Below are 27,296 nucleotides of genomic sequence, written 5' to 3' on the forward strand. Positions count from 1 at the left end.
ATCTATTTTGCCAAAGCTACTTAACCAAGATGGTTTCTTTAGGTTGTGTTAGTGAAAGATAAAATTATATATCCCTAAACATGTATGTTAAAAGAAAATATACTAAATGCAATTTTCGTTTGGCACTATGTTATGGTTAACTTTATAGAGCCATTGAATATCAACAAGACAGTATCTCCTGTCTTACTTGAACAAGTTGGATCTTACAGGCCTATTTCACTGCTACCTGCGATATCAAAATTATTTGAGAAACTGCTGTTAAAACGCATTAAACCATTTATAGAGATACCAGATTTCCAGTTTGGATTTCGGAATCATCATTCGACAATTGATCAAGTGTACAGAGTAACAGCAGTTGAAAAGGCATTCGAAGAAAATAAATACTGCCCTGCAGTATTCTTGGATGTCTCACAAGCTTATGACCGGGTGTAGCATTTGGGATTAATCTATAAAATGAGAAAGTTGCTACCGCGGAATTACTGTAGACTGTTGGAATCATATCTTTTCGAAAGAAAATTTAGAGTCGCGCTTGAAGGACCATTTTCAACACTTAAACCTATTCTTGGGACCATTTGTATATCTGCTCTATACTGCTTATCTGTTATTATGGTAAAAGATGTATCTCTGCTTAAGGCTATAGAGCAAGTATAAGTAGCGGTCAACAAAATTTGCAAATGGACTAGAGACTGGAAAATATAGCTTAATAGCTGCTAATCTGTCCATGTTAACACATCAAATACGTAATTATATCACTTGAAGGATGCCCGATTTCTTAAGCGGAATGAGTTAAATACCTCGGAATATATCTCGATGGTAGGTTAAACTGGGAACATCATGTGAGACAAAAAGCAGAGCAAATTAGACTCAAAATCAAGCAACTGCACTGGTTAGTCAGAAGATACTCTTAACTTGATCTAAAATCAAAGATACTGCTTTATTAGCCAATCATAAAGCCTATTTAGACCTATGGGGTGCAAATATGGGGTTGCAATAAAACATCAAACCAACTAGTAATCCAACGCACCCGAAACAAAGTTCTACGATTAATTACCAATGCTTATCGCCGCGTCACCAACGAAGAGCTGCACTATGATCTCGGAATCAAATGGATAAACGAAGTGATCCACGATTTCGCACTAAAACATGAAACAAGGTTGCTAAATCACCGCAATATGGAGGCAATACAGCTACTGGACAACACGTAAGAAATCAGAAGATTGAAGCGAACCAAACCACACGAACTAGTTAAAATTTTCTTCGACAAAGAAAATGTTATTTTCCCTTATAACTAAGAGCTAATTAATCAAATTTAAAATGATCTTCTTCTTATATATTAACACAAAACAGACTTCCGCTTAAAACATTTCCATTGTTCTTCAGTCTAATTATTCACTAATTACTTTTTTTTTGTTCTGGCCTAAAAACCAGGCGGTGGAATGCATGACGCATACCTGGTCGCGGAGACTTGCCCTGGAGTGACAAGTTGGACCGGGTTATGTGGGACTGCCTCTGGGCTTACCAATACACTAAACCGAAACCGCCTCACAGATGACCCCTGTGGATCGCTACTGCTACTGCATTAAATTTGGGGATATGGCACCCGCTGATCGGGCAGCCGTTATTGGGCACGAGGGCCCGGCGATTCTATTGATTCGCGAACCTGAGTTAACACACAACTGGATACTATTGTATGGGGGCAAAAGTTATGACTGTAGCGACGGATGAGGTCGTTTCAACACTAATTACTACCTTATAAGAAACTTAAAAACCAGTGGGAGGTCTATTATACACTAATAATCATTCCTAAAACAATTGCTTATTGTTTTTGTGTAATTCCACTTACATATTTTATGGTTTATACTTTGCTATGAACGCCTACAATAAACAATATCATTTTTAATTAAAAATATTACGACACTGGTGGTAATTAATGTCGAACAATATCAATCTAAACTCTGCATGTCGCTTAAAAATACATTTTATGAATAACGTTAGTTCAGAGTAAGTTGAACAATGAATTTCACAGACCCAGACCCTATCTAGAATTTCTTAGGCGGGCATTATCATTCTGTATTAATACAATATATGACTATGACTCAGAAAGACTCGATTATATTGGCTAGGTCCATTAATCTTCGCCCTGGCGACATTTTGATACCACTTTATGAGGTTTTCTGCACCCCTAGCTTAGTTGCAACGTTGGGTAGCCTAATTGCTTTTACTCTATAATGAACGCGAAATAAACTAGTTTCTGTAGTTTTTAACGAAATTTATATCAGACCAATTTAACAATACGTCAATAAACTTAATAATCGTCAGAGAATAACATTTGTTTTAGTTAATCTATTTAGTACTTGCGTGTATTTTTAACAGTGATGTCTATTGCTGAATATGCGAAGTATTTATATAAACAACTATTAAACAACCTAACTGTTAAGGTCGATGGTTTTGACATTTATTTACATAAAATAATAGTCTTTCATTTGGCATTATTGAGTTGTTCTGTATATACAGGCGCCAATCACAGAATGCTCAAAATTGTATTTTGACATTTATTACTTCCGTTGATTGATTTGGAGAAATTGAGGTGATATTGCTCCATCATATCCCAATTGTCGGTTTCGGTATCAATGATTTAGAAGTGATGATCTTGATGTCAATGGCAAAGAACGGCCTGGATGACCAAAAAAAGTCCGAAGATAATAAACTGTCAGATATTGCCAATCAATTGCCAGATATTTTTTTATTATTCTTAGTGGTTTCACAATCTGTCCAATAGGCAATACGTATCTCTTATGTTTATATATATTATATATATATATATATATATATATATATATATAATTAATCTTATTCTAATAATCAGATCAGATGGTGTTAAACGTTTTATGTTCGAAGTACTTCACATAAATCCGTTGAATTACACTCGTTAGTGGCTCTAGAGGAATATCGCGCTGTATCACTTCATTTAAAACATACTACGGAGTATCGACAATGGCACGCAATACTTTATTTTGGAACCGTTTAATGATGGATATATTAGATTTGCTAGTGGTACCCCATAGTTGGATTCCATATGACCAAATAGGTTTGGGTATAGACTCATACAGCAATACCTTGTTATCCAACGATAACTTGGATTTGCGCCCGATGAGCCAATACATTTGATATAATTTAAGTTCAAGTTGTTTTCGTTTTGCGAGTATGTTCTTCCAGGTTAGATGTCGATCTAAATGTATACTAAGATATTTAACCTCCTCTGCTTGGAGTTGACAATGATTGATATTCACTTGAGGACATGTTCTTCTACGCAGGGTAAAAGTTATATGGGTGGATTTTGTTTCATTGGCTTTAATGCACCATGTCTTCAACTACAGTTGCATTTGCAGTAACTTGTGGGTTGTAGTTTGTATTTTGCAAAATTATATTATTAGTATTGTTTGGGCTTGGCACCGACCGTGGTGTTTGTACGTTGCCATAATATTTAAAAAAAATGTTCTTTACCTCTAAACGTTGAGGAGTTGTGTCTTCCGTCATATCAGCTCAGCAATAACATTATACCCAAATATCTTATTATTTTAGATAAAAAAATGTGAAAACAATGTACGTTCCTCTACAATTTGAGGGTTTCCCTGGATTTCCTTGGATGCCACCATCAGGTCTTGACTTGGTTCCAATGGGATCACCTCGCAAGTGCAATCTTTCGAATAAAAAAAGAATTTTGAAAATCGGTGCACAATTGACGGACAAATCGATACAAAATATATAGAGTCGATTTTTTTTTTGAAGTCGGTTAAAAATACGAGGGTTGTTCAAGTATGATCGATACAAATACTCTGACCCGTTTATTTACTATTGAAAAAAATTACAGTTTTTGTAGGTATCTCCCTTCACTAGTTACGCATTTTGTCCATCTTTTCGGAAGATTTTTGATGCCGGTATCGAAGAATTTCTTGAGCAACTTGGACAGCTATGTTCCGTGCTCACAACTCCTCTGCCCCGTCGTCGGTATCGAATCTTTGACTTCCGAAGGCTTCTTTCAGTGGTCTAAACATGTGGTAGTCGCAGGGTGATAAATCCCGACTGTAGAGGTATTCCAGTACCTCCCACCCTAATTCCGACTTTGTATCCAGCGTGAGATGCGCGGTATGAGAGCGCGCGTTATCTGGAGAAGAATCGCACTTCGTGCTGGAATGCTTCTCCGTTTCGAACGATAAGCGAATGCCACGTGTGTTTTCAGAAGGTTAGAGTACTATGCGGCATTAACGGTACGTTGGGTGCGTAGGAAATCGACATACAGCAGCTCCACCGGTCTCAGAACGGATCTGGTTGTCTTCGCTTTGACTGGCGCACCTTCCCTCTTCTTCTTCCATTCTTTAGACGACATCTTGCTTTCCGACGTGTAATAGTGTACCCGTGTCTCATCTATGGTGAAGGTTCGCGTTAAAAAACCGTCCCCCTCCGCCTTGTATCGCTTCAGCAAGCGGCGACAAACTTTCAACCGCGTAAATTTTTTGCTCGAAGTTCAACAATTTAGAAATAGAGTCTACACTAACAATACTGATGCCGAATTCAACCGAAATGTCTCGAACATTCATCTTACGGTCCTCCAAAATGAGTTGTTCTACGCGGCGAATGTTGTATGGTGTGATGGTTCGCGGTCGACGATCATGCGGCTCATTCTGGACGGTTTCGCGACCATCTCTGAATGCTTTGGCTCATTTAAACCCGGCAGTCCTACTCAGGCACTCACTATCGTACTGATTTCGCAAACGCAGAAAAAAATTTCCGTCTTTTTAACACCTTCCCACACTAAAAAACGAATGACAATACGTTGCGTTACGGCGGTCGTTACTTGAAGTTCAGTCATGGTCGTAGCACGCGCGCGGATCATCCGTTCACGACGAAAACTATGCCACACTGTTCGTAAGGGACCCAGCTATCACATACTCAAGCCACGACCTTCAAAACATATTTGAACCACCCTCGTACATACAAGTACCTAATAGTTTCAGTAGATTTGTCAAAAATATGGCTCTAATGTTTGCACATTAAACTGTTTATAGACAGCTTTTGACAAACGCTCGTCGTTTCCTACACCACCAACCCAAACAGTTCACGCGTTATTCCACTGAACGCCAACTTCAAGGCCGTCATCATCGCCGCAGCCTGTTATATAAGGAACGAACTAATAGCGTGAACGTTATATAATCAGTTTTGTAGCTCGAAACGCGACGAGAAATTCATTTAAATTCCGTCAGATCCTTTAATCTCGTTGCCCTTGTTTATATACCCCGCGGAAACAAAGCAGTTGTGAAATTCCTATTGCCATGTCTCGTTTCTTCCCAAATTGAATAATTAAATACGCTACGTGTTTCAAATTTATTCGGGGCAAAGTTACGCGCGGGCCTCGAACACCGAAGCCTAGCTGTTATCTTAGAAATTGGAGAATACTTTCGTTTGTTTCGAACGATTAGAAAGTGGGAGACGTTGTGGCTTGATTCCCAATGAAAACTAGACATAACCGGCAAACTTTTGAGATCTTCTCGAATTAGCATCTCTAAATATTAGTATTCGTTAAACTGTGGACCCCGTGCGTTCGGGTAAAATCGGACTTAGCAATCGTGAATTATCGATCGCCATTTTTGACGGTGCGTCCAAGTGGGATAGATCGCTGAGAGCATATTTTTAATAATAAAAGCCAATAACAATTAGTTTTAAAAATGGTGAAACGTCCAAAAATAAGCACCCTTTGATTTTTGATTGATTTTATTTAAATTATAACATATTCGTGGTTATAATCCATTATTTTAACTAACGTTATGATAATATATCTACAGTACGTCAGCCACCAGCTAAAGGTAGTCAATTCATTAATAGAGTTTGTCCATCAAGAATATTCCAGCCACTGGTAACAATTAGAACTATATTTTAGTCGTTATATGTTTTAGTACTAACATCTATTTTAGGTGAAGTATCCGCTGAATATACTGAGACACATGTAAGGCATAAATTATGAAATGTGTTACAAAAAATTGACAAAAGCCGAAGAGAATAAAATCAAAGATCAATTGACTGCAGGTGTAACTGTTGATAGGATTTTACAGAATGCTGGAGTGGTAGAGAATAATACTCTTAAAAGAATAAATGTGCTGACAAGAGTTGACAAATCGTTTCATAAAACCACATGATATTAATTGTCAACGACATCCTAATGATCTAATGGCCACTATCCTCAAGGTAGAAAAGTGGAACAAAGAGCCTTTCTATTTAAAACAACAGGTCAATTGAAAAGCTGAAAAGTCCCCGGCCTACCATAGTAAAACACATTTTTTTGGCAAAATTAGTTTTTTTTATTCAACATAATTCCCTTCAAAGGTGATACACTGATTATAACGACCCCCCAACTTTTCGATACCATTTCTGTAGTACTATTTATTCTTTGCTTCAAAATTTCGGCGATCACCTCTTCATTCGACGAAAATTTCTTCCAGCGGGCATTCTTTTGAGATCTGAGAACAGGAAATAGTCGCTAAGAGCCAGATCTGGAGAATACGGCGGATTAGGAAGCAATTCGAAGCCTAAGTCACGGATTTTTGCCATCGTTTTCACTGACTTGTGACACGGTGCATTGTCTTGGTGAAGCAGCACTTTCTTTTTCTTCAAATACGGCCGTTTTCAGTGATTTCGTCCTTCAAACGGTCCAATAATGCTATGTAATAGTTGCTGTTGATGGCCCTTCCTTTTTCAAGGTAGTTAGTGAAAATTATTGAAAATACAGACGCCGTAACTTTGTCAGCACACTGTTGCGTTTTCCCACGCTTTGGAGCGGGTTCATCGTGTGTAGTCCACTCGGATGACTGTCGATTGATCTTCGGAGTGAAATGATGGAGCCATGTTTCATTCATTGTCACATATCGACGCAAAAATTCGGGTTTATTACGCGTGAGCTCATGCGGCACCCACTTTGCATAGAGCTTTCTCATACCCAAATATTCGCGAATAATATGATGTACACGTTCATTTGATATCTTTATAGCATCTGCTATTTCATTCAATTTAAATTTACGGTCATTTAAAATCATTTTGTAGATTTTTATGATGTTTTCGTCGGTAAGAACCTCTTTTGGGCGTCCACTGCGTTCACCGTCTTCGGTGCTCATTTCACCACGTCTAAACTTAGCATACCAATCCTGAATGATTGATTTTCCTGGGGCAGTGTCCGGAAAACTCGGCATCAAGCCAAGTTTTTGCTTCAACTATATTTTTCCCTTCAAAAAGCAATATTTTTTCAACACGCGAAATTCCTTTTTATCCATTTTTTTCACAATAACAAAAGTAGATTCACTCAAAATGTTATGCTATAATTCACAAATTAATGATCCTGAATGAATTAACAGCTGCCAAATTTATACGCCCACCTTTTGCGAGTTAGGGCTAACTAAAAACATATGGGTTTAATTCTAGTAGCGCCGTCTATGTGTCAGGCCGGGGACTTTTCAATTGACCTGTTAAAATAGGTTATGAGTTCATGTTTCGTACAGTGATGTATTGACTAATAATTTAATTACTTTTATAGATTAGATACAATTAAAAAGATTCGTAGATAGTCATTCTAACAAGCAAAGTGAAAATAACTTAGGTGTTAATAATTATGTGTTATAATTTATTTAATGTCATTATTTATTCAAGGCCAACACTCATGAATCTGAAGAAGAAAAAAGCAGAAGTGGTAGGGTATGTAAGCAAAAGTTCTTAAAAATTTACATTGTGTGTCTTGCAGATATAAAATGGTATCTCCAATCTTGGTGCTAGGTTGATTTCAGTGAATGGAATAAGTATTTCCATAATCTTTTGCGGGTTACTATAACATTTTCCATGAATATTTGTTAATTCACAATAAAATTTTACAATTCAATATGTGTTTTTATCACTGTAATTTATTTATTCACTTTTGTAATTCTACCCTTGTAAACTTTAAAATTTGTATATATGATTCTTTAGTTAGAATAATGATTAAGTCCACATACATATTATTTTAATATACTTCCATTCATGTTTACAATTTCACAAATCTATTGGTCTTCATGTCATTTTTGATCAATCTATTTAAGTTACTATTACAAACAATGAAGTGGTTATACAGTAGCCTAATTGTTGAACTATATTAATGTCTAAATCAAAAACATATTGAAATAAAATCAGATTAAGATGTTACCTTTGATATCACCTTCAAATTCATTGTTTTGATTTTCTATAGCATACATTTACTTATATATAATTCTACCAATTTTATTCAGTATCAATAAGTTCTTTTTACAACTGAATAAGTTCACAGATGATATAAAGACAAGGTTAACCACAAATATTCTAACAAAATTGTTCGTCAACATTCTTCAATAAAATTTTCATATTTTTTTATTAAAAATCAACTAACCCAAGTAGTTGTCCAACATGTCCTTCTTTTCTTTTTCAGACATGATTAATATTCAATCACTAATCTAACACCCACTAGTAAACACGCAACATACAATAATAAATATAGAAAAAAAATATGAAACAGCAGACAACTTTTAGTATCAGAAGTCTAGCCTCAACGATCTGCTTCTGTTGGTTGGTGCATCGTAAATGCCGACCACAGGATACCGAAAAAAGTCTCTCTATTCTATGAATGCCGATCGTATGGCAAAAAAATTAAGGGGCCACGAGTACACGAACGCACAGGATCTGTAAACTAACGATTGCTCTAAATATTGGGGATCCTAACAATTGGAAAGGCAGAAAGGTGGAGAAATATTGTGGCCAATTTTCTTATTAGGTGTGGCATCTATCCTGAGTAATTTTTCATACTAAAAGGCCCGAACTATTGATTCATTATATTCAATTGATTCACTTGTTTCGAACTATCAGAACGTCGGTGACATTGCGGCGTGATTCTCAATGAAAACTGGATCTTCTTTTTGTAGCCTATTAATCAAATTCAAGTTTATAAAATATAGACTATCAAATCGTCTGTTAAATATCTTTTCAAACGAGATAATGGCAATTGTATCACAAGAACTTGCTTAAATAGCAAGATAAAAGCACTCTTAAATTGATTTTTTCATCATACAGAGAGATTGTATTGAATATAGAACTATTTCTTTTCATTTTTATTCATCAACGTAAATTGCTGTTGACTCAAATGACGAATCAAGTGATTATTAGTATTTAACACATAACACAAGTCCCGTATTGTTACGTTTAAACATGGCCGAACACTGTTCACAATCAGCAACATGTTCTTGTTTTTGGTCAACAGTGAGCAAACGCGGCATCCACTTTGAACAGAGCTTTCTGATAGTCAAATGCCCATGCAATATAAAACCAACACGTTCTCTTGATTTCTTTACGATGTTAACTAACTGACTCAACTGCACTTTTCGATCATTCAAAACGATTTTGTTGATTTTTTTGATGTTTTCTGGTATTGCCACCTTATTTGGACGTCCACTGCGTTCTGCATTATCGTTGCCTCTACGACCACGTTGGAAGTCATCAAATCAACGTTTCAACGTCAAGCCATTGCTTCGCTTGAACGGTATTTTTTTCCATCAAGGAACAGTGCAAAATTAAAACTAGAAATTGTTTTTGATCCATTGTTTTGGAAATAACAAAAGTAGTGTCACTCTTAGCACAATAACAAACAAAATTATGCCTAGAATATCTTGAAATTTTACATCTTTTTTTTTTGAAGGTTAGAAAAAGCGGCAAATGCAATAAAACTAGCACTATTTATGTGTTAGGCGCGGGACTTTTCACCCCATGTGTTATTTCGACACCAATATTTGTCTTTAATTAATATTTTTCTTTTAATGTGACTCTTATATTACTATATTTTTTTAATAAACAATATAAACATCTGACCTAAATCGAATTCCTTTGATAATGTCTATAATAATAATGAACCTATTAGGAAATGGGAACATGACATTCGTCTGGTATTATTCCAGCACTGGGAAACGACGGTTTGTTAATTTTGATCGCGGTTGTCTACTCTACGTCAATAGCTAATTATGTAAACAAAACTAGCGTTGAATGTGTATTTTAACCTAATTAGATGTTGGATATTAAAGCGTTAGTATTAGAAAATTGGGGTAATAAACTTTGCTTTGCGTTTTATTGGATATTTTTTACAATAGGGGGACTGCCAATATATTTTGGTAGGTTTTTATTATCCAAAATTTTGTTGAGAAATATTTTAAAAAGTGTAGTATCGACTGTCTGTTCCTAACTTCCTACAGGGTGATGTGTTTCTATTCTTTTTGTGGAAACTAATTGGGTTAATGAGATTATATTCTTGAAATATATAATATTCTTTTAGGGTGGTGAAATGTCAGCCTTTTAAGAACTAGGTGGATAGATAGCAATGTCTTGGACATTTCACGGTTTGGTATTCACTACGTAATATCCGCAGATGAATTTTGCTTGTTTATTTTGTCAGGTGTAACTGTAATAGTTTGAATTAATGAATTAATGGCTTGCTATCCATTTGTAGTTTACCAGTTACTGTCCGTTTTTATTTGACTAGTTGATACACTTAATAATACTAATAAATACACCAATAAATCATGTTTAATTTCATCAAATGATCTTGATGTTGGTCTTCCCCATTTTTCAATTTTCTTACTGGCATCCAATATGATTTTATGGTTGCAATTTCTATTAAATAAAGGAAGTTTATCCTTTATCTTTATATTTCTGTGTCCATTTCCTGCTACGGTAATTCTTCCGACTCTTCTGATTCTTGGTTTCCTAATTTTCGTTTCTCCCTACTATTTGTGTTTTCAGCTCTTTTTGTTTTTGTTTGTTCTATGCAAATATGATCAAATCATAGGTATGTGAGATCCACCGAGAATAATTCTTTTTAACATCTAAATGAACGTGCACTGTTCTATATGTCCTAGTCGAACTAACGCTAAGGTTGCTGATAGTTTTGTATTATCAGTTTTGGTACTTTATTAAGGTTTTCTGGTAGAGGATGGATGATCTTCATTAATCATCTTGATTTTGATTTTCCTTTTTGCATTTTCCTGCGGAACGTACTAGGTCTTTGTAGTTGCAATTAATATATTTATCTTTTGTCTTCATCTTTCTGTCTCCATTTCCTCCATGGTAGGATATAACTTTTCAAATTCTTAATTTACAATTTTTTATTTGACTACTGTGTTTATGTCTGTAGCTCTTATTATTTCTGTCTTTCCTTCGTACAGTCTCATGCTAAAGTCACATATCAATTTTAAAATTGTTTTATTCTGTTTTAATATTCTAACATGTGTTACATCATTTATTATTCCATATTTACCTTTATAAAATAAAAGTAAAGAAAGATCGTGTGTACTTATATTAGATTCTCAGAAGTTGTTACAGTGCTTAAATATTCTTACTTATTATAATGTTATAATGTTCAGTGGCGTAATAATACTTAGAAACTTAGCTGTAGCAACACCACTAACACTACTATAAATAATATTCATCTGCTGTAACACCACAACACTTTACTTATTCTATGAAACAATGAAATATTGGATCAGTCATTACAAAAATTGGTAACCTTAATAGGTCACCAATATCTCGTAATTTGACAGTATTGGGTTGATTTTGAACCGACTTTCAAAAAGAAGAATGTTTCGAACCTTATATTTTTTATATATATGTTCACCGATTTCTCCGTTAATTGCGGACTGATTTTCAAAATTATTTTTTTATTCGATATAGTGTACAATAGATAAATAGGTTTAGGTAGGTATTAAGCTAAATTGTGTGTATATAGTAGAATATAAAATATGTGTAGAAGATATGTTAAATAAGGTTTTTGTTTATTTTTATTTATTTATTACAACGATTATTATGTACATATTTTGTTTTAAAATAGGTTTTTGCGTTAAGCATCTAAACTTGATTATTTTTTGAAGTTAGTTAAATTTTTTTTGTTTAAGATATTTTTGTTTTTAAATATATTTTAAAGTTTCCTTTTACCAACTATGGGTTTATCTGGACTGGACCTACAGTCTAACGTGGGCTCCGAACCACGGTCCTCAGCATTAAGCCTACCGACTGGCGAGTGACCAACTTTAAAAATCATCCCAGAAGACATCCGGTCTTAACCAGCCTGGTTACTGGCGTGACTGGGATCATTTTCCTTGTCGGATTTTACACACTTGCCTAGGACAATTACAAATTTTAAACAAATACAAATATAAATTTACGTTGATGCCCCAGCAGGGTTCGAAACCGCGACTATCGCAACAGTAGGAGGGCCGTCCTATCGCCTTTATCACTGCGCCACCAAGCCGGTTGTTCAAAATATTGAATTTCGATTTGGACCGATGTCGATCTACTACTACTAAACTAAATATGAAATTATACCTAAATATTGATACAAGTTGAAGCTGCAAAAGGCAGCCATTATAATTTCAAGTTTTATGCAAATGGTTTATTTAAAAAATGACTAAGATTACTTCTACTTACTCTAAAATCGCCCCCATTCCCATCATCCAATTCCAAAACGTATCCTTCGATGTGGCTATGGGGTGGCGGTTGCCAAGCTATTGTCACTGAGTTATTCTCGGCGCTGCATTCTTCCGGGATTATTGTGGGTGCAGCAGGAGCTAGTTGCATAATATCTCATTAAAAAAATTGCTTTTTTCGTAAATGATTAATCGTAATTTTAATGAAAGTGTGTGCAATAAAGTTTGTGGGTTTCATAAACAATCTACACAAAAATAAGTTTCAACCATCATTTCCATTTTTATGTGTTAAGAGTAAAATATGGTTCCACGTTTTTTTTGGGGTTATACAAGAGACATTTGTTTATCTGTACAACGAAATATATACTTAGCATTATACATCCGAAGCTGTAACCTTGGACCAATTTTTGGTAGTGTGGAAAAGAGTTTATATTTATAATTAATCCATATCTTGAACAACATGTTTCCGGATCATCAGATGGCATGAAAAGATGGACATAGTTTTTTCTCCGAAATGATATTTTAGGAAAAGTGATGGTAATGATTCATTCATGACCTGTACATATCTTTTATGTATGTTTATATATATTTTTAAAACATTCCAAAGCAATTTTGGGTCTATGATTCAAGATATATTACAATATTACATGTGTATCTTGAGGAATTGTCAGTATATTTCTTGACATTAGTACAAATCAACATGAACATATTTTTGAGATTTTTTTGAGAACTAGAGCTATGTGCGATATGATGATAATACTTCTTTTCATATCTAAATAAAGATGCAAACATATGCTGGTATAAGTAATGTTTAAAATTGTCTGAAATTATATGACATGATAGGTTTTCATCATTAGTTCTCACAGTAGATCTTGCGATAGGACAAGCGATTCTGAATTTCTTTGGTTTTCTTCTTTAACTGTTTTCCAGCGTGGAGTTTTAACAGTAAAGTGGAAGTAAATTGATTTTTGCAATCTATTATTGAAAATTTACGCGAAAATTCGCGGTTAAATAATCTGAAGGTCCGAAGATGTTTTTAAGATTGCTATACTCGAAAGAGTTCGATAGAGCTTATATTGCTAAGGCCCAAAATATAAATATTACCTTTATTATGCAAATATCTTGAAAATATTGAGATAGTATTAATGCCGGTAGAGAACTATAATTTATAAATGTATATAAATTATTCATGAATGTCATTAAGTAACGCTTTCAACATTAGCGAGAATATAATGCAAAATGTAACTAATTAAGTGGGTAGTAATTCAAGATTGATGAGTCAGTTAGAAAAAGTTGGTTTGAATGAAAAATTATATATAAGAATGCTCTTTGTCCATATAGGACAGCAGTTGTCAACCAACAGATTGAGATTATACATTATTTAATTTAATATTAAGTATCACCACTAATATTGAATCTTCTTGTTCTTGCTCTTATAACTCTTGCAAAATGGAGTTATTGAAGTAATTTCAATTTTCACTTATATCAACACGACATAATATGCTATTAATTATACAAATATAATATTTATATTTTACTGTGAAGATTTTACGAGGAGAATATATGAGAGTCAAGCTAAAATTTCTTAGAATAGAAAATTGATTTTTTTTTAAATATGTCCGAAGTAATTATCGTTTAGAATAACACACTTAGCACCTTTCTTAGTTTCAAAAGCTTTTCCATAGTTCTTTTTGATTCTTTGAGTTCAAAAAGCTATACATGGATCAATAGTTATTGTTTCTGTCTGATAATATATGTTATCACTACGTAACATTATTCTCTTTCTTGGCACTGTACTGTAAGTATTTAGCAGTAATGACTTTCTGTCCTTATAATTTCTGTGCAGCCATCATATTAGTATTAAAAAAATTACATTCAAAACTTTCTTTGTTTCTTATTACCTTTTAACATTTTTATGCGTTTTGTAACAGGTCAATTGAAAACCCACCGGCCCGACACATAGATGGCGCTACTAGAATTAAATTCATATATTTTTTAGTTAGCCCCAACCCTCACAAGATGCGTCTATAAATTTGACAGCTGTTGGATCATTAATTTGTGAATTATAGCATAGCATTTTGAGTGAAACAACTTTTGTTATTGTGAAAAAATGGATAAAAAGGTATTTCGCGTGTTGATAAAATATTGCTTTTTGAAGGCAAAAAATACAGTTGAAGCAAAAAATTGGCTTGATGCCGAGTTTCTGGACACTGTTCCAGGAAAATCAACCATCAAGGATTGGTAAGTTTAGACGTGGTGAAATGAGCACCGAATACGGTGAATGTAGTGGACGTCCAAAAGAGGCTGTTACCGACGAAAACATTAAAAAATCCATAAAATGATTTTGAATGACCGTAAATCGAAATTGAATGAAATTGAAGACACTCTAAATATATCAACTGAACGTGTACATCATATAATTCACGAATATTTGGGTATGGGAAAGCTCTGTGCAAAGTGGGTGCCCGTGAGCTCACTTTTGACCAAAACAACAACGAGTTGATGATTCGGAGCGGTGTTTTAAGATGATTGAGCGTAATAAACCCGAGTTTTTGCGTCGAAGTCCAATTGAAAGTCATCCGAGTAGACTGCACCCGATGAACCCGCTCCAAAGCGTGGGAAAACTCAACAGTTGGCTGGCAAGGTTATGGCGTCTGCATTTTGGGATTCGCATAGAATAATTTTCATTGACTACAATGAAAATGGAAGGACCATTAACAGCGACTATTGCATAACGTTAATGAACCGTTTGGAGGACGAATTCGCCGAAAAACGTCCGCATTTGAAGAAAAAGAAAGTGCTGCTTCACCAAGACAATGCACCGTCTCACAAGTCAGTGAAAACGATGGGAAGAATTCATGAATTGGGCTTCGAATTGCTTCATCATCCACCGGATTCTCCAGATTTGGCCCCCAGCGACTATTTCCTGTTCTCAGATCTCAAAATAATTCTCGCTGGGAAGAAATTTTCGTCGAATGAAGAGGTGATCGACGAAACTGAGGCCTATTTTAAAGCAAAGGACAAATCGTACTACAAAAATGGTTTTGCTAAAAGATGTGTTTTACTATGGTAGACCGGGGGCTTCATGGTATTCATGTAAATATTACAAAGAGATGGCTATTGTTTACTTTTAGATTCTATCTAAATTGGTGCCACTCGAACGGCGCGACAAAACTATAGCGCAGCTAGGTAAAAAAAAAATGAGCAGTATTTTTAATTTATATTTTAGTGATGTATACATCCTCTATTTTTTCGCAACTTCAACCGGTCTTTTCGGCATCGTTTCATATAGAAATTATTGATAGATATAGTAACAATCTGATACAGCCTTCAACAGATGTAAACAGGGTCTTATCTTTTTGTAAATCTATAAGATGGCGAGGGTGCAGAACGGTTTAAAGAGGCCGAGGTTCTTTTTACTTGTGAAACTTAAAAACGAAGACAAAAAATGTTTAATAAACAATTATTTGTTATTCGTGGCTAACTCAATTTTTCTATTCTCAGAAATCATAGCTTGACCTTCATTCCTCGAGAATAATACGCTCCACGGTTTTCCAGTTAAATATCCTCTTAACGTTAGATGTTTCTCGCTCTTCAATCATGCTCGTTAACTTAACCATGCCAAATTCAAATTTCCATGCAGTTTTTTAATGGCATTTCCATGCTTTATTACCTGCCGGGACCCTTTCCTCTCCATCAACGAAAGCTACATTTCACAAAACGGGATATTCTTAATTGACTTTAAAGCACAACTAATATCGAAAACTAAAATGCAGTATAGCTGCACGGTTTGGATTCTTGCTAGCTCTTTAATATAAGTTTGAGCGAAACAGGCTTATATATTAAGAATTATGCTAATTTAGGTCATTAACTATGAATATTTTAATTAATGGCAATTAATCAAAAAACTGTACTTTCTAGATTCATATATTATTTAGATTACCTAAAAATCTTAATGATTTAGTAAACAGTACAGTTAAGAATGGCTTCAGTTAAATTTGGCCAGCATAATGGCTAATTACTTGGTGAAACTACTAAACTTGGTGAAAATAAATGTATTGTAAAGAAGATACAGTAAATCAAGAAAAAATACACTAAGAAAAGAAAAAGTAAGTGAAATTGTAAGAGAAAAACGCTTGGAAAAGAAGCAAGACAATTATATAGAGTAGGAAGATAAAAGTAGGAGTAGATAGTTGTATAGTAGTGTTGTATTTTTCTCTTTTAATGTTAGATATTTACTCAGTAAATTATGCAGTTATTTCATTTAATACTACAATAGGTTGGCCAAGTAAAGGTGCAGCCCGTATGAGGAAAAGTAGGAATAAAGAAACAATGATTGAAAATAAAGAGCGCTTCAGGCCCCCTGGGGTCCGTTACCTAGCCTAGGTGATTTGACAAATGTTCTAAATAAACTAGAACAATAACAAATTATTTTCCACGCCGGGAAACGAACCTACAACCTCCGATTCGGATTTAAACGCTTTAATAATTACACCATAGAAACAAATGTCTACGATATTTCTGCGATGTGTTATATGCTATAGTTAGTGCTTAAAAAGTAAACTGAATGGTTTTTGCACTGAACGATTTCCGATTTTCCATCATGTCAGCTCAGCAATAATATTATAATAAATATATGATTATTTTATATAAAAAAATATGTGAAAACTTTGTAAGCGCCTTTGGAATTTGAGCGTTTTCCTCGATTTCTCCCATCAGATCCTGACTTGGTCCAATGGGTCCAATGGACCTCTGAAGTGCAGTCTTTTGAATAAAAAGAATTTTGAAAATCAATCTATGGAGAAATCGAAAAAAATATACAGCCGAACATAGAACGTCCCCCTTTTTCGAAGGCGGTTAAATATTGAAACTAAAATATGTCTCAGAGCACATCAGCTCTCAACTGTAATACATACACAAAAAAGAAGAATACAATAACGAAAGGGAAAAACAAGAAAACAAATCTGATAATATTTGTAGTACCAGAACAAGAGATAGAAAGTACATAATCACTAAGAAATAAAATAAATTCAAGAATAAAGAAATCTAAGAAAATCACAGAAATTATTATTTAAAATAAATGGAGGTAGCCATAACAAATAACGAAATAAATACAGAAAATAATGGCAGTATTATGAGTAGCGTATATGGTATAAGTAAAAATAAAAAAAATAGAAATACTAAAGAAACATTTAAAACGAATTCATATAAGAATTTTTGAAGTCAGGGAGATAGAAAATTATTAAAACTATCTCTAATAGAGGGAATAAAGGGAAATAGCAACATAAACGTACAAACAAAAGAAATCAAAAAATAGTTGCGGAGTATATTATTATTAGAACATTATAATAATGGTAATAGCCGGCTTGGTAGTAGCGCAGTGGTATAGGCGATGGGACGGTTCTCCAAGTGTTGCGATAGCCGCGGGTTCGAATCCTGCTGGGGCATGGTCGTAAATTTATATTTGTAATTATTTAATATTTGTGAATGTTCTAGGCAAGAGTGTAAAATCCGACAAGGAAAATGATCCCAGTCACGCCAGTAACCAGGCTGGATAAGACCAGATGTCTTCTGGGATGATTTCTAAAGTTGGTCACTCGCCAGTCGGTAGGCACGTTAAACTTTAGGCCAAGTCCAGATAAACCCGTAGTTGGTAAAAGGAGACTTTAAAATATACAACAAAAATATAAAAAATAATGGTAATAATTTAAAAAAAGTAAGAAAAAAATAATAAGGAATTAGAATAAAACAAAATAAAAAAGAATTGATGATTGACAACAAAGGCAAAGCGAAATTTTAGAGATTATTGGGGAGGCGGGAGTTTAAAAATGAAAGGACAAAATGGTAACTGGACGGGGCTGATCCACTATATTAGATCTAGTAAGTAGCCATATCACTTCATGTGAAAAACCTGGAAGAACAATTATTCGTTGAATTTTTACATTGAGAAAGGGATAACAGACAATAAATATAATACTTCAACAACCTACTCCACTATGTGGTACAAAAGGTGTTATTTCAGTATATATATTATTCGTATTACTATTGCAACCCGTAATTTCAGAAGTAGTTGGTAAGGAAGTAAAGTTTTTATTTTCTTTCATTGAAAATGTTGACCAGCTTGTTTATTCTCAAGGTGTATCATATTAGATATCAGAGTAGTATTATTATGTAAATAGCTGTGATCTGACAATGATTCATTAAATTTAGTCAGTGTTATTTTGAGCAGATAAAAAGCAATGACAACTAATTACTTGTTACATAACATAGCATTAAACGAATATATAGTAAGCCTCTTAAATTTTAATAATGTTTGAAAATAAATAAAAAATATAATAATATAAATAAATAAGATAAATATTTGATTTATAATACTGTTTAAAGGGGACACACATTCTCATTTGTGTCTTTGGAAACCAAGCCTATTTCGCTCTAACCTTTTAACTTAAGAACGAATATTCTAAACAATGATACTTACGTTTCATTTGTATAAAATTAAGTTGTTCGATGGCTTTCAGGACGGATTTGTCATCCAGGGTAAGATCGAAATGAGGAGAAACCCTCGGAGCGGTCCATTCTTTGTGCCAGGAATGGTCTGTGTTGGCCACTCTGGAAATTAACATTGTCCCGACCTATACGGTGACGAAACAACGCAATCAGCATATTTAAGTTCGGCTTTTTCGTGTGGTTTACCTGAAGGAACGCTGTACTGTCGGTTTCCTTTAATGCCTCGATGCAAAACTGCAGTAAAGCGGTGGTCTGTTGCAATCTGGACGTGCACGTGGTTACCTGTTCCTTTAAAGCCCTTACTCTCAGTTCTTTGTCTTGTCTGATGCAGTCGATAAGCTGATCTCGTCTGTTTTGTATGGCTTGAATCAATACCTCGCACTGACTGGAAACGATCTGTTCGAATTCCTCACAGTTCTCCTGTAATTAACATAAACAATTATCAATAATTGTTTTAAATGTATATTTTCACATGCTTTGTTTTATTTTTATTCACATCGTAGATTTAAAGACGGGATCCAGTAAAGATTCGATAAAGAAATTTAGTGTATAAGTTCTTTGATAAATAACGATGAATATTTAACTCAAGATTACTATAATATTACTGCAAGACTGTTGGATGTTAAGTCAAGTTTGTCTCGATGTACCGGGTAGTGTAAATAGTCGCTGTGGGCCAGATGTGGAGAATATGGTTGATGAGGAAGCACTTTGAAGCACAATTTATGGATTTTTCTATCGTTTTCACTGATTTGTAACACGGTGTATTGTCTTGGTGAAGCAGCAGTTTATTTTTCCTCAAATGCGGCCGTTTTTCGGCGATTTCATCCTTCAAACGGTCCAATAATGCTATGTAATAGTCGCTGTTGATGGTCCTTAATTTTTCAAGGTAGTCAATGAAGATTATTCCATGCGCATTCCAAAAAACAGACGCCAAAACCTTGCCAGCCAACTGTTGCGTTTTCTCATGCTTTGGAGCGGGTTCATCGTGTGCAGTCCAATCGGATGACTGTTGATTGGATTTCGGGGTGAAATGATGGAGCCATGTTTAATCCATTGTTACATATCAACGCAAAAACTCGGGTTTATTACGCTTGATCATCTTCAAACGCTGCTCCGAATCATCAACTCGTCGTTGGTTTTGGTCAGAGCACCCACTTTGCACAGAGCTTTCTCATACCCAAATATTCGTGAATGATATGATGTACATGTTCAGTTGATATATTTAGAGTGTCTGCTATTTCATTAAATTTTAATGGATTTTTTAAATGTGTTCTTTGGTAACAACCTTATTTGGGCGTCCACTGAGTTCACCGTCTTCGGTGCTCATTTCACCACGTCCAAACTTAGCATACCAATCCTTGATGGATAATTTTCCTGGGACAGTGCCCGGAAACTGGACATCAAGCCAATTTTTTGCTTCAACTGTATTTTTTCTCTTCAAAAAGCAATATTTTATCATCACGCGTAATTCCTTTTTAACCATTTTTTTCACAATAATAAAAGTTGCTTCACTCAAAATGCTATAATTCACAAACCAATGATCCGACATCTGTCAAATTTATAGACGCATCTTTTGAGGGTTAGGGCTAAGTGCTTGGTATGCTTGGTACGTACATAATATTCTTGCGAAAAATTTATATCATTACGAAGATAGGAATTAGTTATCGGCTATCGGACATCGTCAAAATGTTTCTTTGACATCAAATTCAATTGTTACACGAAATAGCTATAATTGCTACAACAGTGGCTATTGGTGGATATTATTTTAATAAAGCTTCAAAATTACGAAAATGGTACAACTAATTCGTAGTTCTTATATAATATCAGTCATATTGTCATGAGTTTCATTGTCTCTATAAAAATTAAATGATCTATTGTATTCGCCATATATATATATATATATATATATATATATATATATATATATATATATATATACTACCTGGTATAAATGAAGTTATAAAGAACGTTATAAAGTTATAAAAGTTATGTCTGTCTCTAGACTTAACTAAATATTGGAGATAAAAAAATTTGTCCCTTCCGATTCAAGTGCAACATAACTATGTCAGCACCTGACCTAATTGCTTTGTAGACTGATTGCTTTATGGTTTTTAATTGATTTACCTGACCTACTTAAAAGCTTTTCCTTGAATTGGAAAAATCTTAAAAATCTTATCAGCTTAATATTCATTTTGTTCTTTTGTTATATATTTTTTTTTATATATATGTTTGACATACAGATTCTAAATCAAATTCGTAAAAAATTATTGAATTCTTTCAGTCTAAAGTTGTGGAGCTTTGAAATAAAACAAATACTGATAAACAGAAAAATACATCATGCCAATATCTTCAACTTGAATCTTTTTTAATATTGTTTAAATTATCAGACTTACTATCTGACTGTTCTTTTCCTAATATAATAGTTCAAAAGTGCTCTTTGCGACGGTGACGTTTTATTATGTCTCTTCCATCAACTAAATGTATTCGGAATAACGGCGTTTTTATCTCGTTTCTCTTAAAGTGAGTTTATCACTTAAATGTGGGACGAATAAAGAGATAGAGAAAATGATAACAAAAGGGGGGATGTAATGCCATCTTATTTATTATACAATTCTAAGCTGTTCTTGGATACATACATTTACATTTTAAATAATGCAAAACTAGAATACTCAAGTAGATGAAAATGATACGGAAAATATTTTAAGACAATTTACAACTTATTGTTTTTGTTCCTTGTTGTAACTAAAATATTGTTTCTTGTATTAGTACAAGTTAAAAGCCGTTGTTGTTTTCCGAATTTTAAAGCTTCTCTACACAAAAACTGTTACATATTTATTTGGTAATACTATCCCTAGCACTACTATCCATCACCCTGACCAATCTTTAAGTTAACATACGGATTTCATTGTTGAACATAGTCTGTTAACCAGTCAGCACTGGCAAAGTAGATTTAGAAGGTGATGATGAGGAACTTAATGGATGAAGATAAAAAAAATGTTGGGTGAAGATCCGAATGAAGAGCAAGAATAACTTGCTATAGCAGCAGCTAAGAAGCTGCTAAACGTGTAAACGTCATGAGAGTAATTCAGAAAGATAAAGATATATTGTTCTATAAGTCTGCTAAATATGATTTCAAAAGTTTTAAGAATCTGTACGTTAAGAGGCTCAAAATAATCATAGAAAAAAACATTATTTTAGAGCATCAAATTAGTTTCCATAACTAACACGGAACAAGTGTTTCTTCTCAGTGTCATTTCGAAGCTTGCGAAGAGGGCAATACTCTACGCTCTCAACTCTTTCACAGAAGAAAACAACATCATTCGTGATGAACAATCTGGATATCCTTTCGCGTTCACCACTCATGTATCCATCAGGCCACCCGTCTGACTGCACACATCCATCACTCTTCCTGACCAATGTAAAAAGCTTGGAGCAGTCCCCCTGGACCTAATCAAAGTTTTCAACGAGGTCTGGAACGAAGGTTTGATCGCAAAGTGCCTGCGGTTAGACGAAGACTAGAAGACCTAACCGCTCTTATCAAGTTCTATCTATCTGATAGATTCCAGGTGAAGATCAGGAAAGGCTCGAGGTTACCATTCAAGAACGTTTACAGAAGCAGCTCGATCATGCGGTCAAGTGGTTAAAATTCTGGAGGTTGCAGATCAACCCCCTGAAAACCCAGACCATCATTTTTCATAAGAAGCTTTACGCACTGCGCGTCTCGCAACTTAAGATCGACACAGCAATAATTCCATGGCTGGATAACCTCACATACCTAGGTCTCCACTTCGCCCGACGGTTTGGTTGCTATTCCCAAATCCAGAAAGCAATCCTGAAAGGTTCGGGGATAGCAAACCTGCTATCTTCTCTGATCTGCCCTTCTAGCAGACTTCCCATCTCCATCAAATGTTTATTTTACAAGATGTTAATTCGGCCCGTACTCCTCTAAGGATCTAATGTCTTCTTCAAGTTTATTACACCCAACCAGGTGAAACGGCTTCAAGTTTTCCAAAATAAGCGCCTCATGGTTTGTTAGAAATAATCAAATTCACAAGGAAACTGACACTCTAGAAATCAATCACTTCAAGGCAAGTCTTTGCGACCCGGTATGCGTCATGCATTCCACCGCCTGGTTCTAGGCCAGAACAAAAAAAGTCACAGATTGATCAATCGAATAAATAAAAATAGAAATGGTATTGATAGAATATATTCCTGCTGCATTTCTCGATATATTTCAAGCTTTTGATAAGATGAGACATAGAGGATTTCTTGTTAAAGTGAAAATGCTTCACAGATATACATTTTACTGTAAAACAGGTTGACGAATACACTAAGCTATATCCAATATATTCAGGAGATTCGCAGCGCAGTTCAGTTGCAGTTCTTGTACACATTTTGTATACAAGAACCACAACTATGGCACCATATGCTTAAGATATGGCGATTTTGACATCTCACGCGAATCCGATTCATGGTGATGATGCAAATTTGTGGTTTCAAACATATTGTATCAAGGCGAATGAGAGAAAATATATTAGACTGACGTTCACTATGCGTAGAGGGACTTGTCCTCCAGTAAATATTAATTATTCGGCAAGCAGAGAATGTTAAATATCTGGGAATGTATTTGGATTGACGCTTAACTTGGAAGAAATATATATTAATAACTTGGGATTAAACTGAACCAGATGTATTAGCTTATAGGGGGTATTGCGGCATAAGCCAATTCTTAGTATTATTTAGACGTTTGGTATCGAATTATGGAGTAGTAGTACATATCCCTTACTCAAGCGATTTTCTATTGCTCATTGAGAAAATTGTTGGATGCTAAAAATAATTTATATTGTGTTGTAATCATTGATGAAAAATGGTTTATTCTGGTACGCTTGGATGGGAAAAGGGTTAATTTGTGTATGTGTGTGATATTTTATACTAAATATCCTTCAAAATTAAATACCATATTCCATAATTTCGAATCAAAAAACGAAATGATAATACACTTACGTTAACTTTGTCGCTCATTCCTTTCAAGCGCTGAATTAGTTCGGTAGTTGTCTTTGCACGTTCTGATAATTGTTGCAGGTTGTGGGACAGTTCCGTCTGAAAAAAGAAAAAATAATTTATTTCTATTATAAAGGATTAGCAATAAAATCTTTTCATTTATTATTTTATTATAGCACTGTTACAGACACAATAAAATAAGTTAATATATAGGTATTATGAACCATTGTTGACTGGTTCTAAAATAATATAGTGTCAATTATGTTGTTTTTTTCATCTTTAAATAGCAAAAACTCAATTATAAAGATGTTTTAAACTGGGCCAGCTCTATAATTTAATTAATATATAAGGTATGTCTAAAAGGAAATGACTGATTTTTCAGGGTTTGTTAAAATATAACTAGAGACATCGATATAAATAGCTTTATTTTATAGTAAGCTTCATGATATGCATATGATATTTATAAAATACGTGGTTCGACTGTTTTTTTCAATTCGTGATATCAAACGAAGATGTACGAATCCTTTCCTGTATAAATTGTGAGAGAGGAAAGGACCGAGATAATTGCTTGGGGCAGTTAATTTTATATGTTGTTATATTTTCCAACGGTAGTATAAGCGTGACGGAGTTTTATAAATTCGTTCATGAACTAACTTTAAAAAGAAAAGAAAAAAAATAATTAGTGAACACAATTAAAACTATATATATTACGTATAAATTTATGTAAGCATAAATTAGGTACGTTTTTGTTAAGGTCGCGGCTAGGACGACAGAGCCAGAACGTTAAAAATCAGTCGAATGAAACAAGTTGAATCAAAAATAGTAACTAAAAGTACGACTGAAGCAGTCGATAGTATATAGTCAAAATCAGTCGAACCAAAAATAGAGACTGAAACAGTCGATTTACTATCGAGTCGATTAGTTTATAAGCAGTCAATTACTAAATAGTTGATATTCAATTTCAGTCGATAGTTCTCCACACTAACGATTATTGTAGGGGTAGGGACGGTATTAAAATGACTAATAGTATATAGTTATTATCTCTTATTTTGTTGTAAATATAATAATACGTTTCTTAAACTAACTTGATTAATATTTATTCTATTTTCAACCAGATTTCAACCAGATATTAAATGAAGTAATACATATTTGTATATTAATTAAATCAATAACGAACACAATTATGCAGTTTAGTTTTTACAATATGGAAATTATATTAAAGTAATGTATTTGTAATCGTTAAATGAACTATTGACTTCTCAAAACTTACCTCTATAATAATAATACTAATTATTATTATTATTATATGATAACATATACGTTATTTTTGTAATAATAAAAGCAAATGCAATTTAACGGCGGTTGGGTTTTGGATCGATGACACAAAAAAAGGGCCGGACCGTCGACGTCTCTGCCCACGATATATCCCATAAAACCAACGGTTCAGATTTGTAGTGGTGTAGCGTAATATGGGTTTTAATTTCACGCTAAATTGCGCTGCATGATTTCGGTTCGATATTTGGAACTGGCTCGCCATAAAATAGAGCGTGTTAGTTTTGTCATTAATAGACCCTTAAAGAGAAAAAACGGGATAGTTGCGCGATTATATTTAAATACCGCCCGTAATCGTTTTCGATTATTGCGAATTATTATTATTTGTGTTTACTGTTGACTTATCAGTAAATAGGGTGTTTTGGACTGCGTACTTTGATATACATACAAGGGACGGACAAAATAATATGAACACCTGACACTATGAAATATACACAATATTTATTTTAGTCACCATTTTCTTTTAAAACAGACCGAATGGTTTAAACTGAATGTTGTCTTATACTTCTACCAAAACATTCTCTAATTGCTTCAATAATGTCGGTGATGGAAATCTACTATTCACTGGTCTGGCGAATATGGTGGCCAGGGAAGATGTTTGACGATATTTTGATGATCTCCAAATCAAGATTAAATCTTTTTTGGCCGATTTGGTGGCACATTAGTAAAGGCGACAGGAAACACAAGAGTGCAAAATCTCGCAAGGAAAATGGTCCTAGTCACGCCAGTAACCAGGCTGGGTAAGACCGGATTTCTTCTGGGATGAGTTCTAAGTTGGTCACTCGCCAGTCGGTAACGTCGAAGACCGAACCAAATCCAACAAAAGTTGTTCGCGCACGAAGCACATCAAAGAAAATGGTGGCCTGTTTCTTCGGGAAAACTGGTCATATTGCAATAGTGCCTCTAGAGGATCGTAGTACAGTAAATTATGATTGGTACACAACCATTTGTTTGCCAAAAGTCTTCGGTGAAATAAGGAAAACAAACAGGAGACGCCGGATTGTTCTTCATCATGACAATGCAAGCTCTCAAACAAGAGGCTATTTGAGCATTCAAAACATCGAATTGATGGGTCATCCGCCGTACAACCGTGATTTGGCACCCAATGACTTCTTTTTTTTCCCATCCGTGAATAATAAACTGCGCGGACAACAATTTTCATCGCCCGAAGAAGCTATTGATGCGTTCAAAAATCATGTTTTGAAGATACTTCATTCGGAATGGAATAAATGCTTTGAAAATTGGTTTAAGCGTATGCAAAAGTGCAATGATCATCCTGACGAGTACTTTTAAAAATAATAAAAATATATTCGCAGCTGAACTATTTGTTTTTTTCCTATTCCCTAAATATAAATAGTGAGTATAATGTTAAAATATATTATTTGATGCGGAAACATTGCGACGTTTTGACGTCATCAATTCAGATGACATGAGTTCACTGTTTCCGTTCAAGACTATATAATATATATATTTTTTCTTGTTTCCCAGTCTAATAACATTAAAATTACGCTCGACAGATGGCACTGACTGTTACGAATTAATTCCCCGGTCCTAATACCGTCGAAAAAAGCCTACAAGCGCTTTTTTTTTCATAAATTAGCCAACAATTTAAAATACACTCATATTATATTCCCCTTATTCTCCGGCGATGCGAACATCTCTCGCGGAGGAACAGCGGCGGCAACCGCCCCGAGCGAACCTCTTACCGTTCTCGTAAACAACTGTTCATTTATTTACCTTTTAGCCAAATGCACCGGATCCTATGTCGGCGATAATTTAGAGAAAATAAAGTCGGCCGGCTGGAAAGGGAGATCGGTGCAGTTACGAATGAATTTTCTGGCAAATCTCTTCCTGTAAGATGCAAGGGTGTTTCTATGGAGACCGGCTTTGGCCGCATTTAAGACTGTTATCGCTTCCTCGCCGTGATTCCGTCAGTCCTCTTCTTTT

General features: G+C 34.5%; 1 protein-coding gene across 2 annotated transcripts in view; it reads right to left on the reverse strand.

Moving 5' to 3' along the window:
* The window catches only part of Trim9 (E3 ubiquitin-protein ligase Trim9), a 264,736-nt gene that overhangs the window by 9,459 nt on the left and 227,981 nt on the right, over positions 1–27,296 (reverse strand). Inside the window, exons 2-6 of one of the 2 annotated variants that reach the window (XM_076418516.1) lie at positions 24,021–24,116; positions 19,203–19,436; positions 18,988–19,141; positions 16,183–16,215; positions 12,511–12,650 (exon numbers count right to left, since the gene is read on the reverse strand). In XM_076418516.1, coding sequence (XP_076274631.1) covers positions 12,511–12,650; positions 16,183–16,215; positions 18,988–19,141; positions 19,203–19,436; positions 24,021–24,116 — 657 coding nt within the window. The remainder of the gene's footprint in view (positions 1–12,510; positions 12,651–16,182; positions 16,216–18,987; positions 19,142–19,202; positions 19,437–24,020; positions 24,117–27,296) is intronic. The other variant, XM_076418517.1, reaches the window with a different exon arrangement.

This window comes from Rhynchophorus ferrugineus, unplaced genomic scaffold, assembly GCF_030347505.1.
Source record: "Rhynchophorus ferrugineus isolate W39M unplaced genomic scaffold, kcgeb_rfMv2 rfM11, whole genome shotgun sequence".
NCBI classification, from domain to species: Eukaryota; Metazoa; Arthropoda; class Insecta; order Coleoptera; family Curculionidae; genus Rhynchophorus; species Rhynchophorus ferrugineus.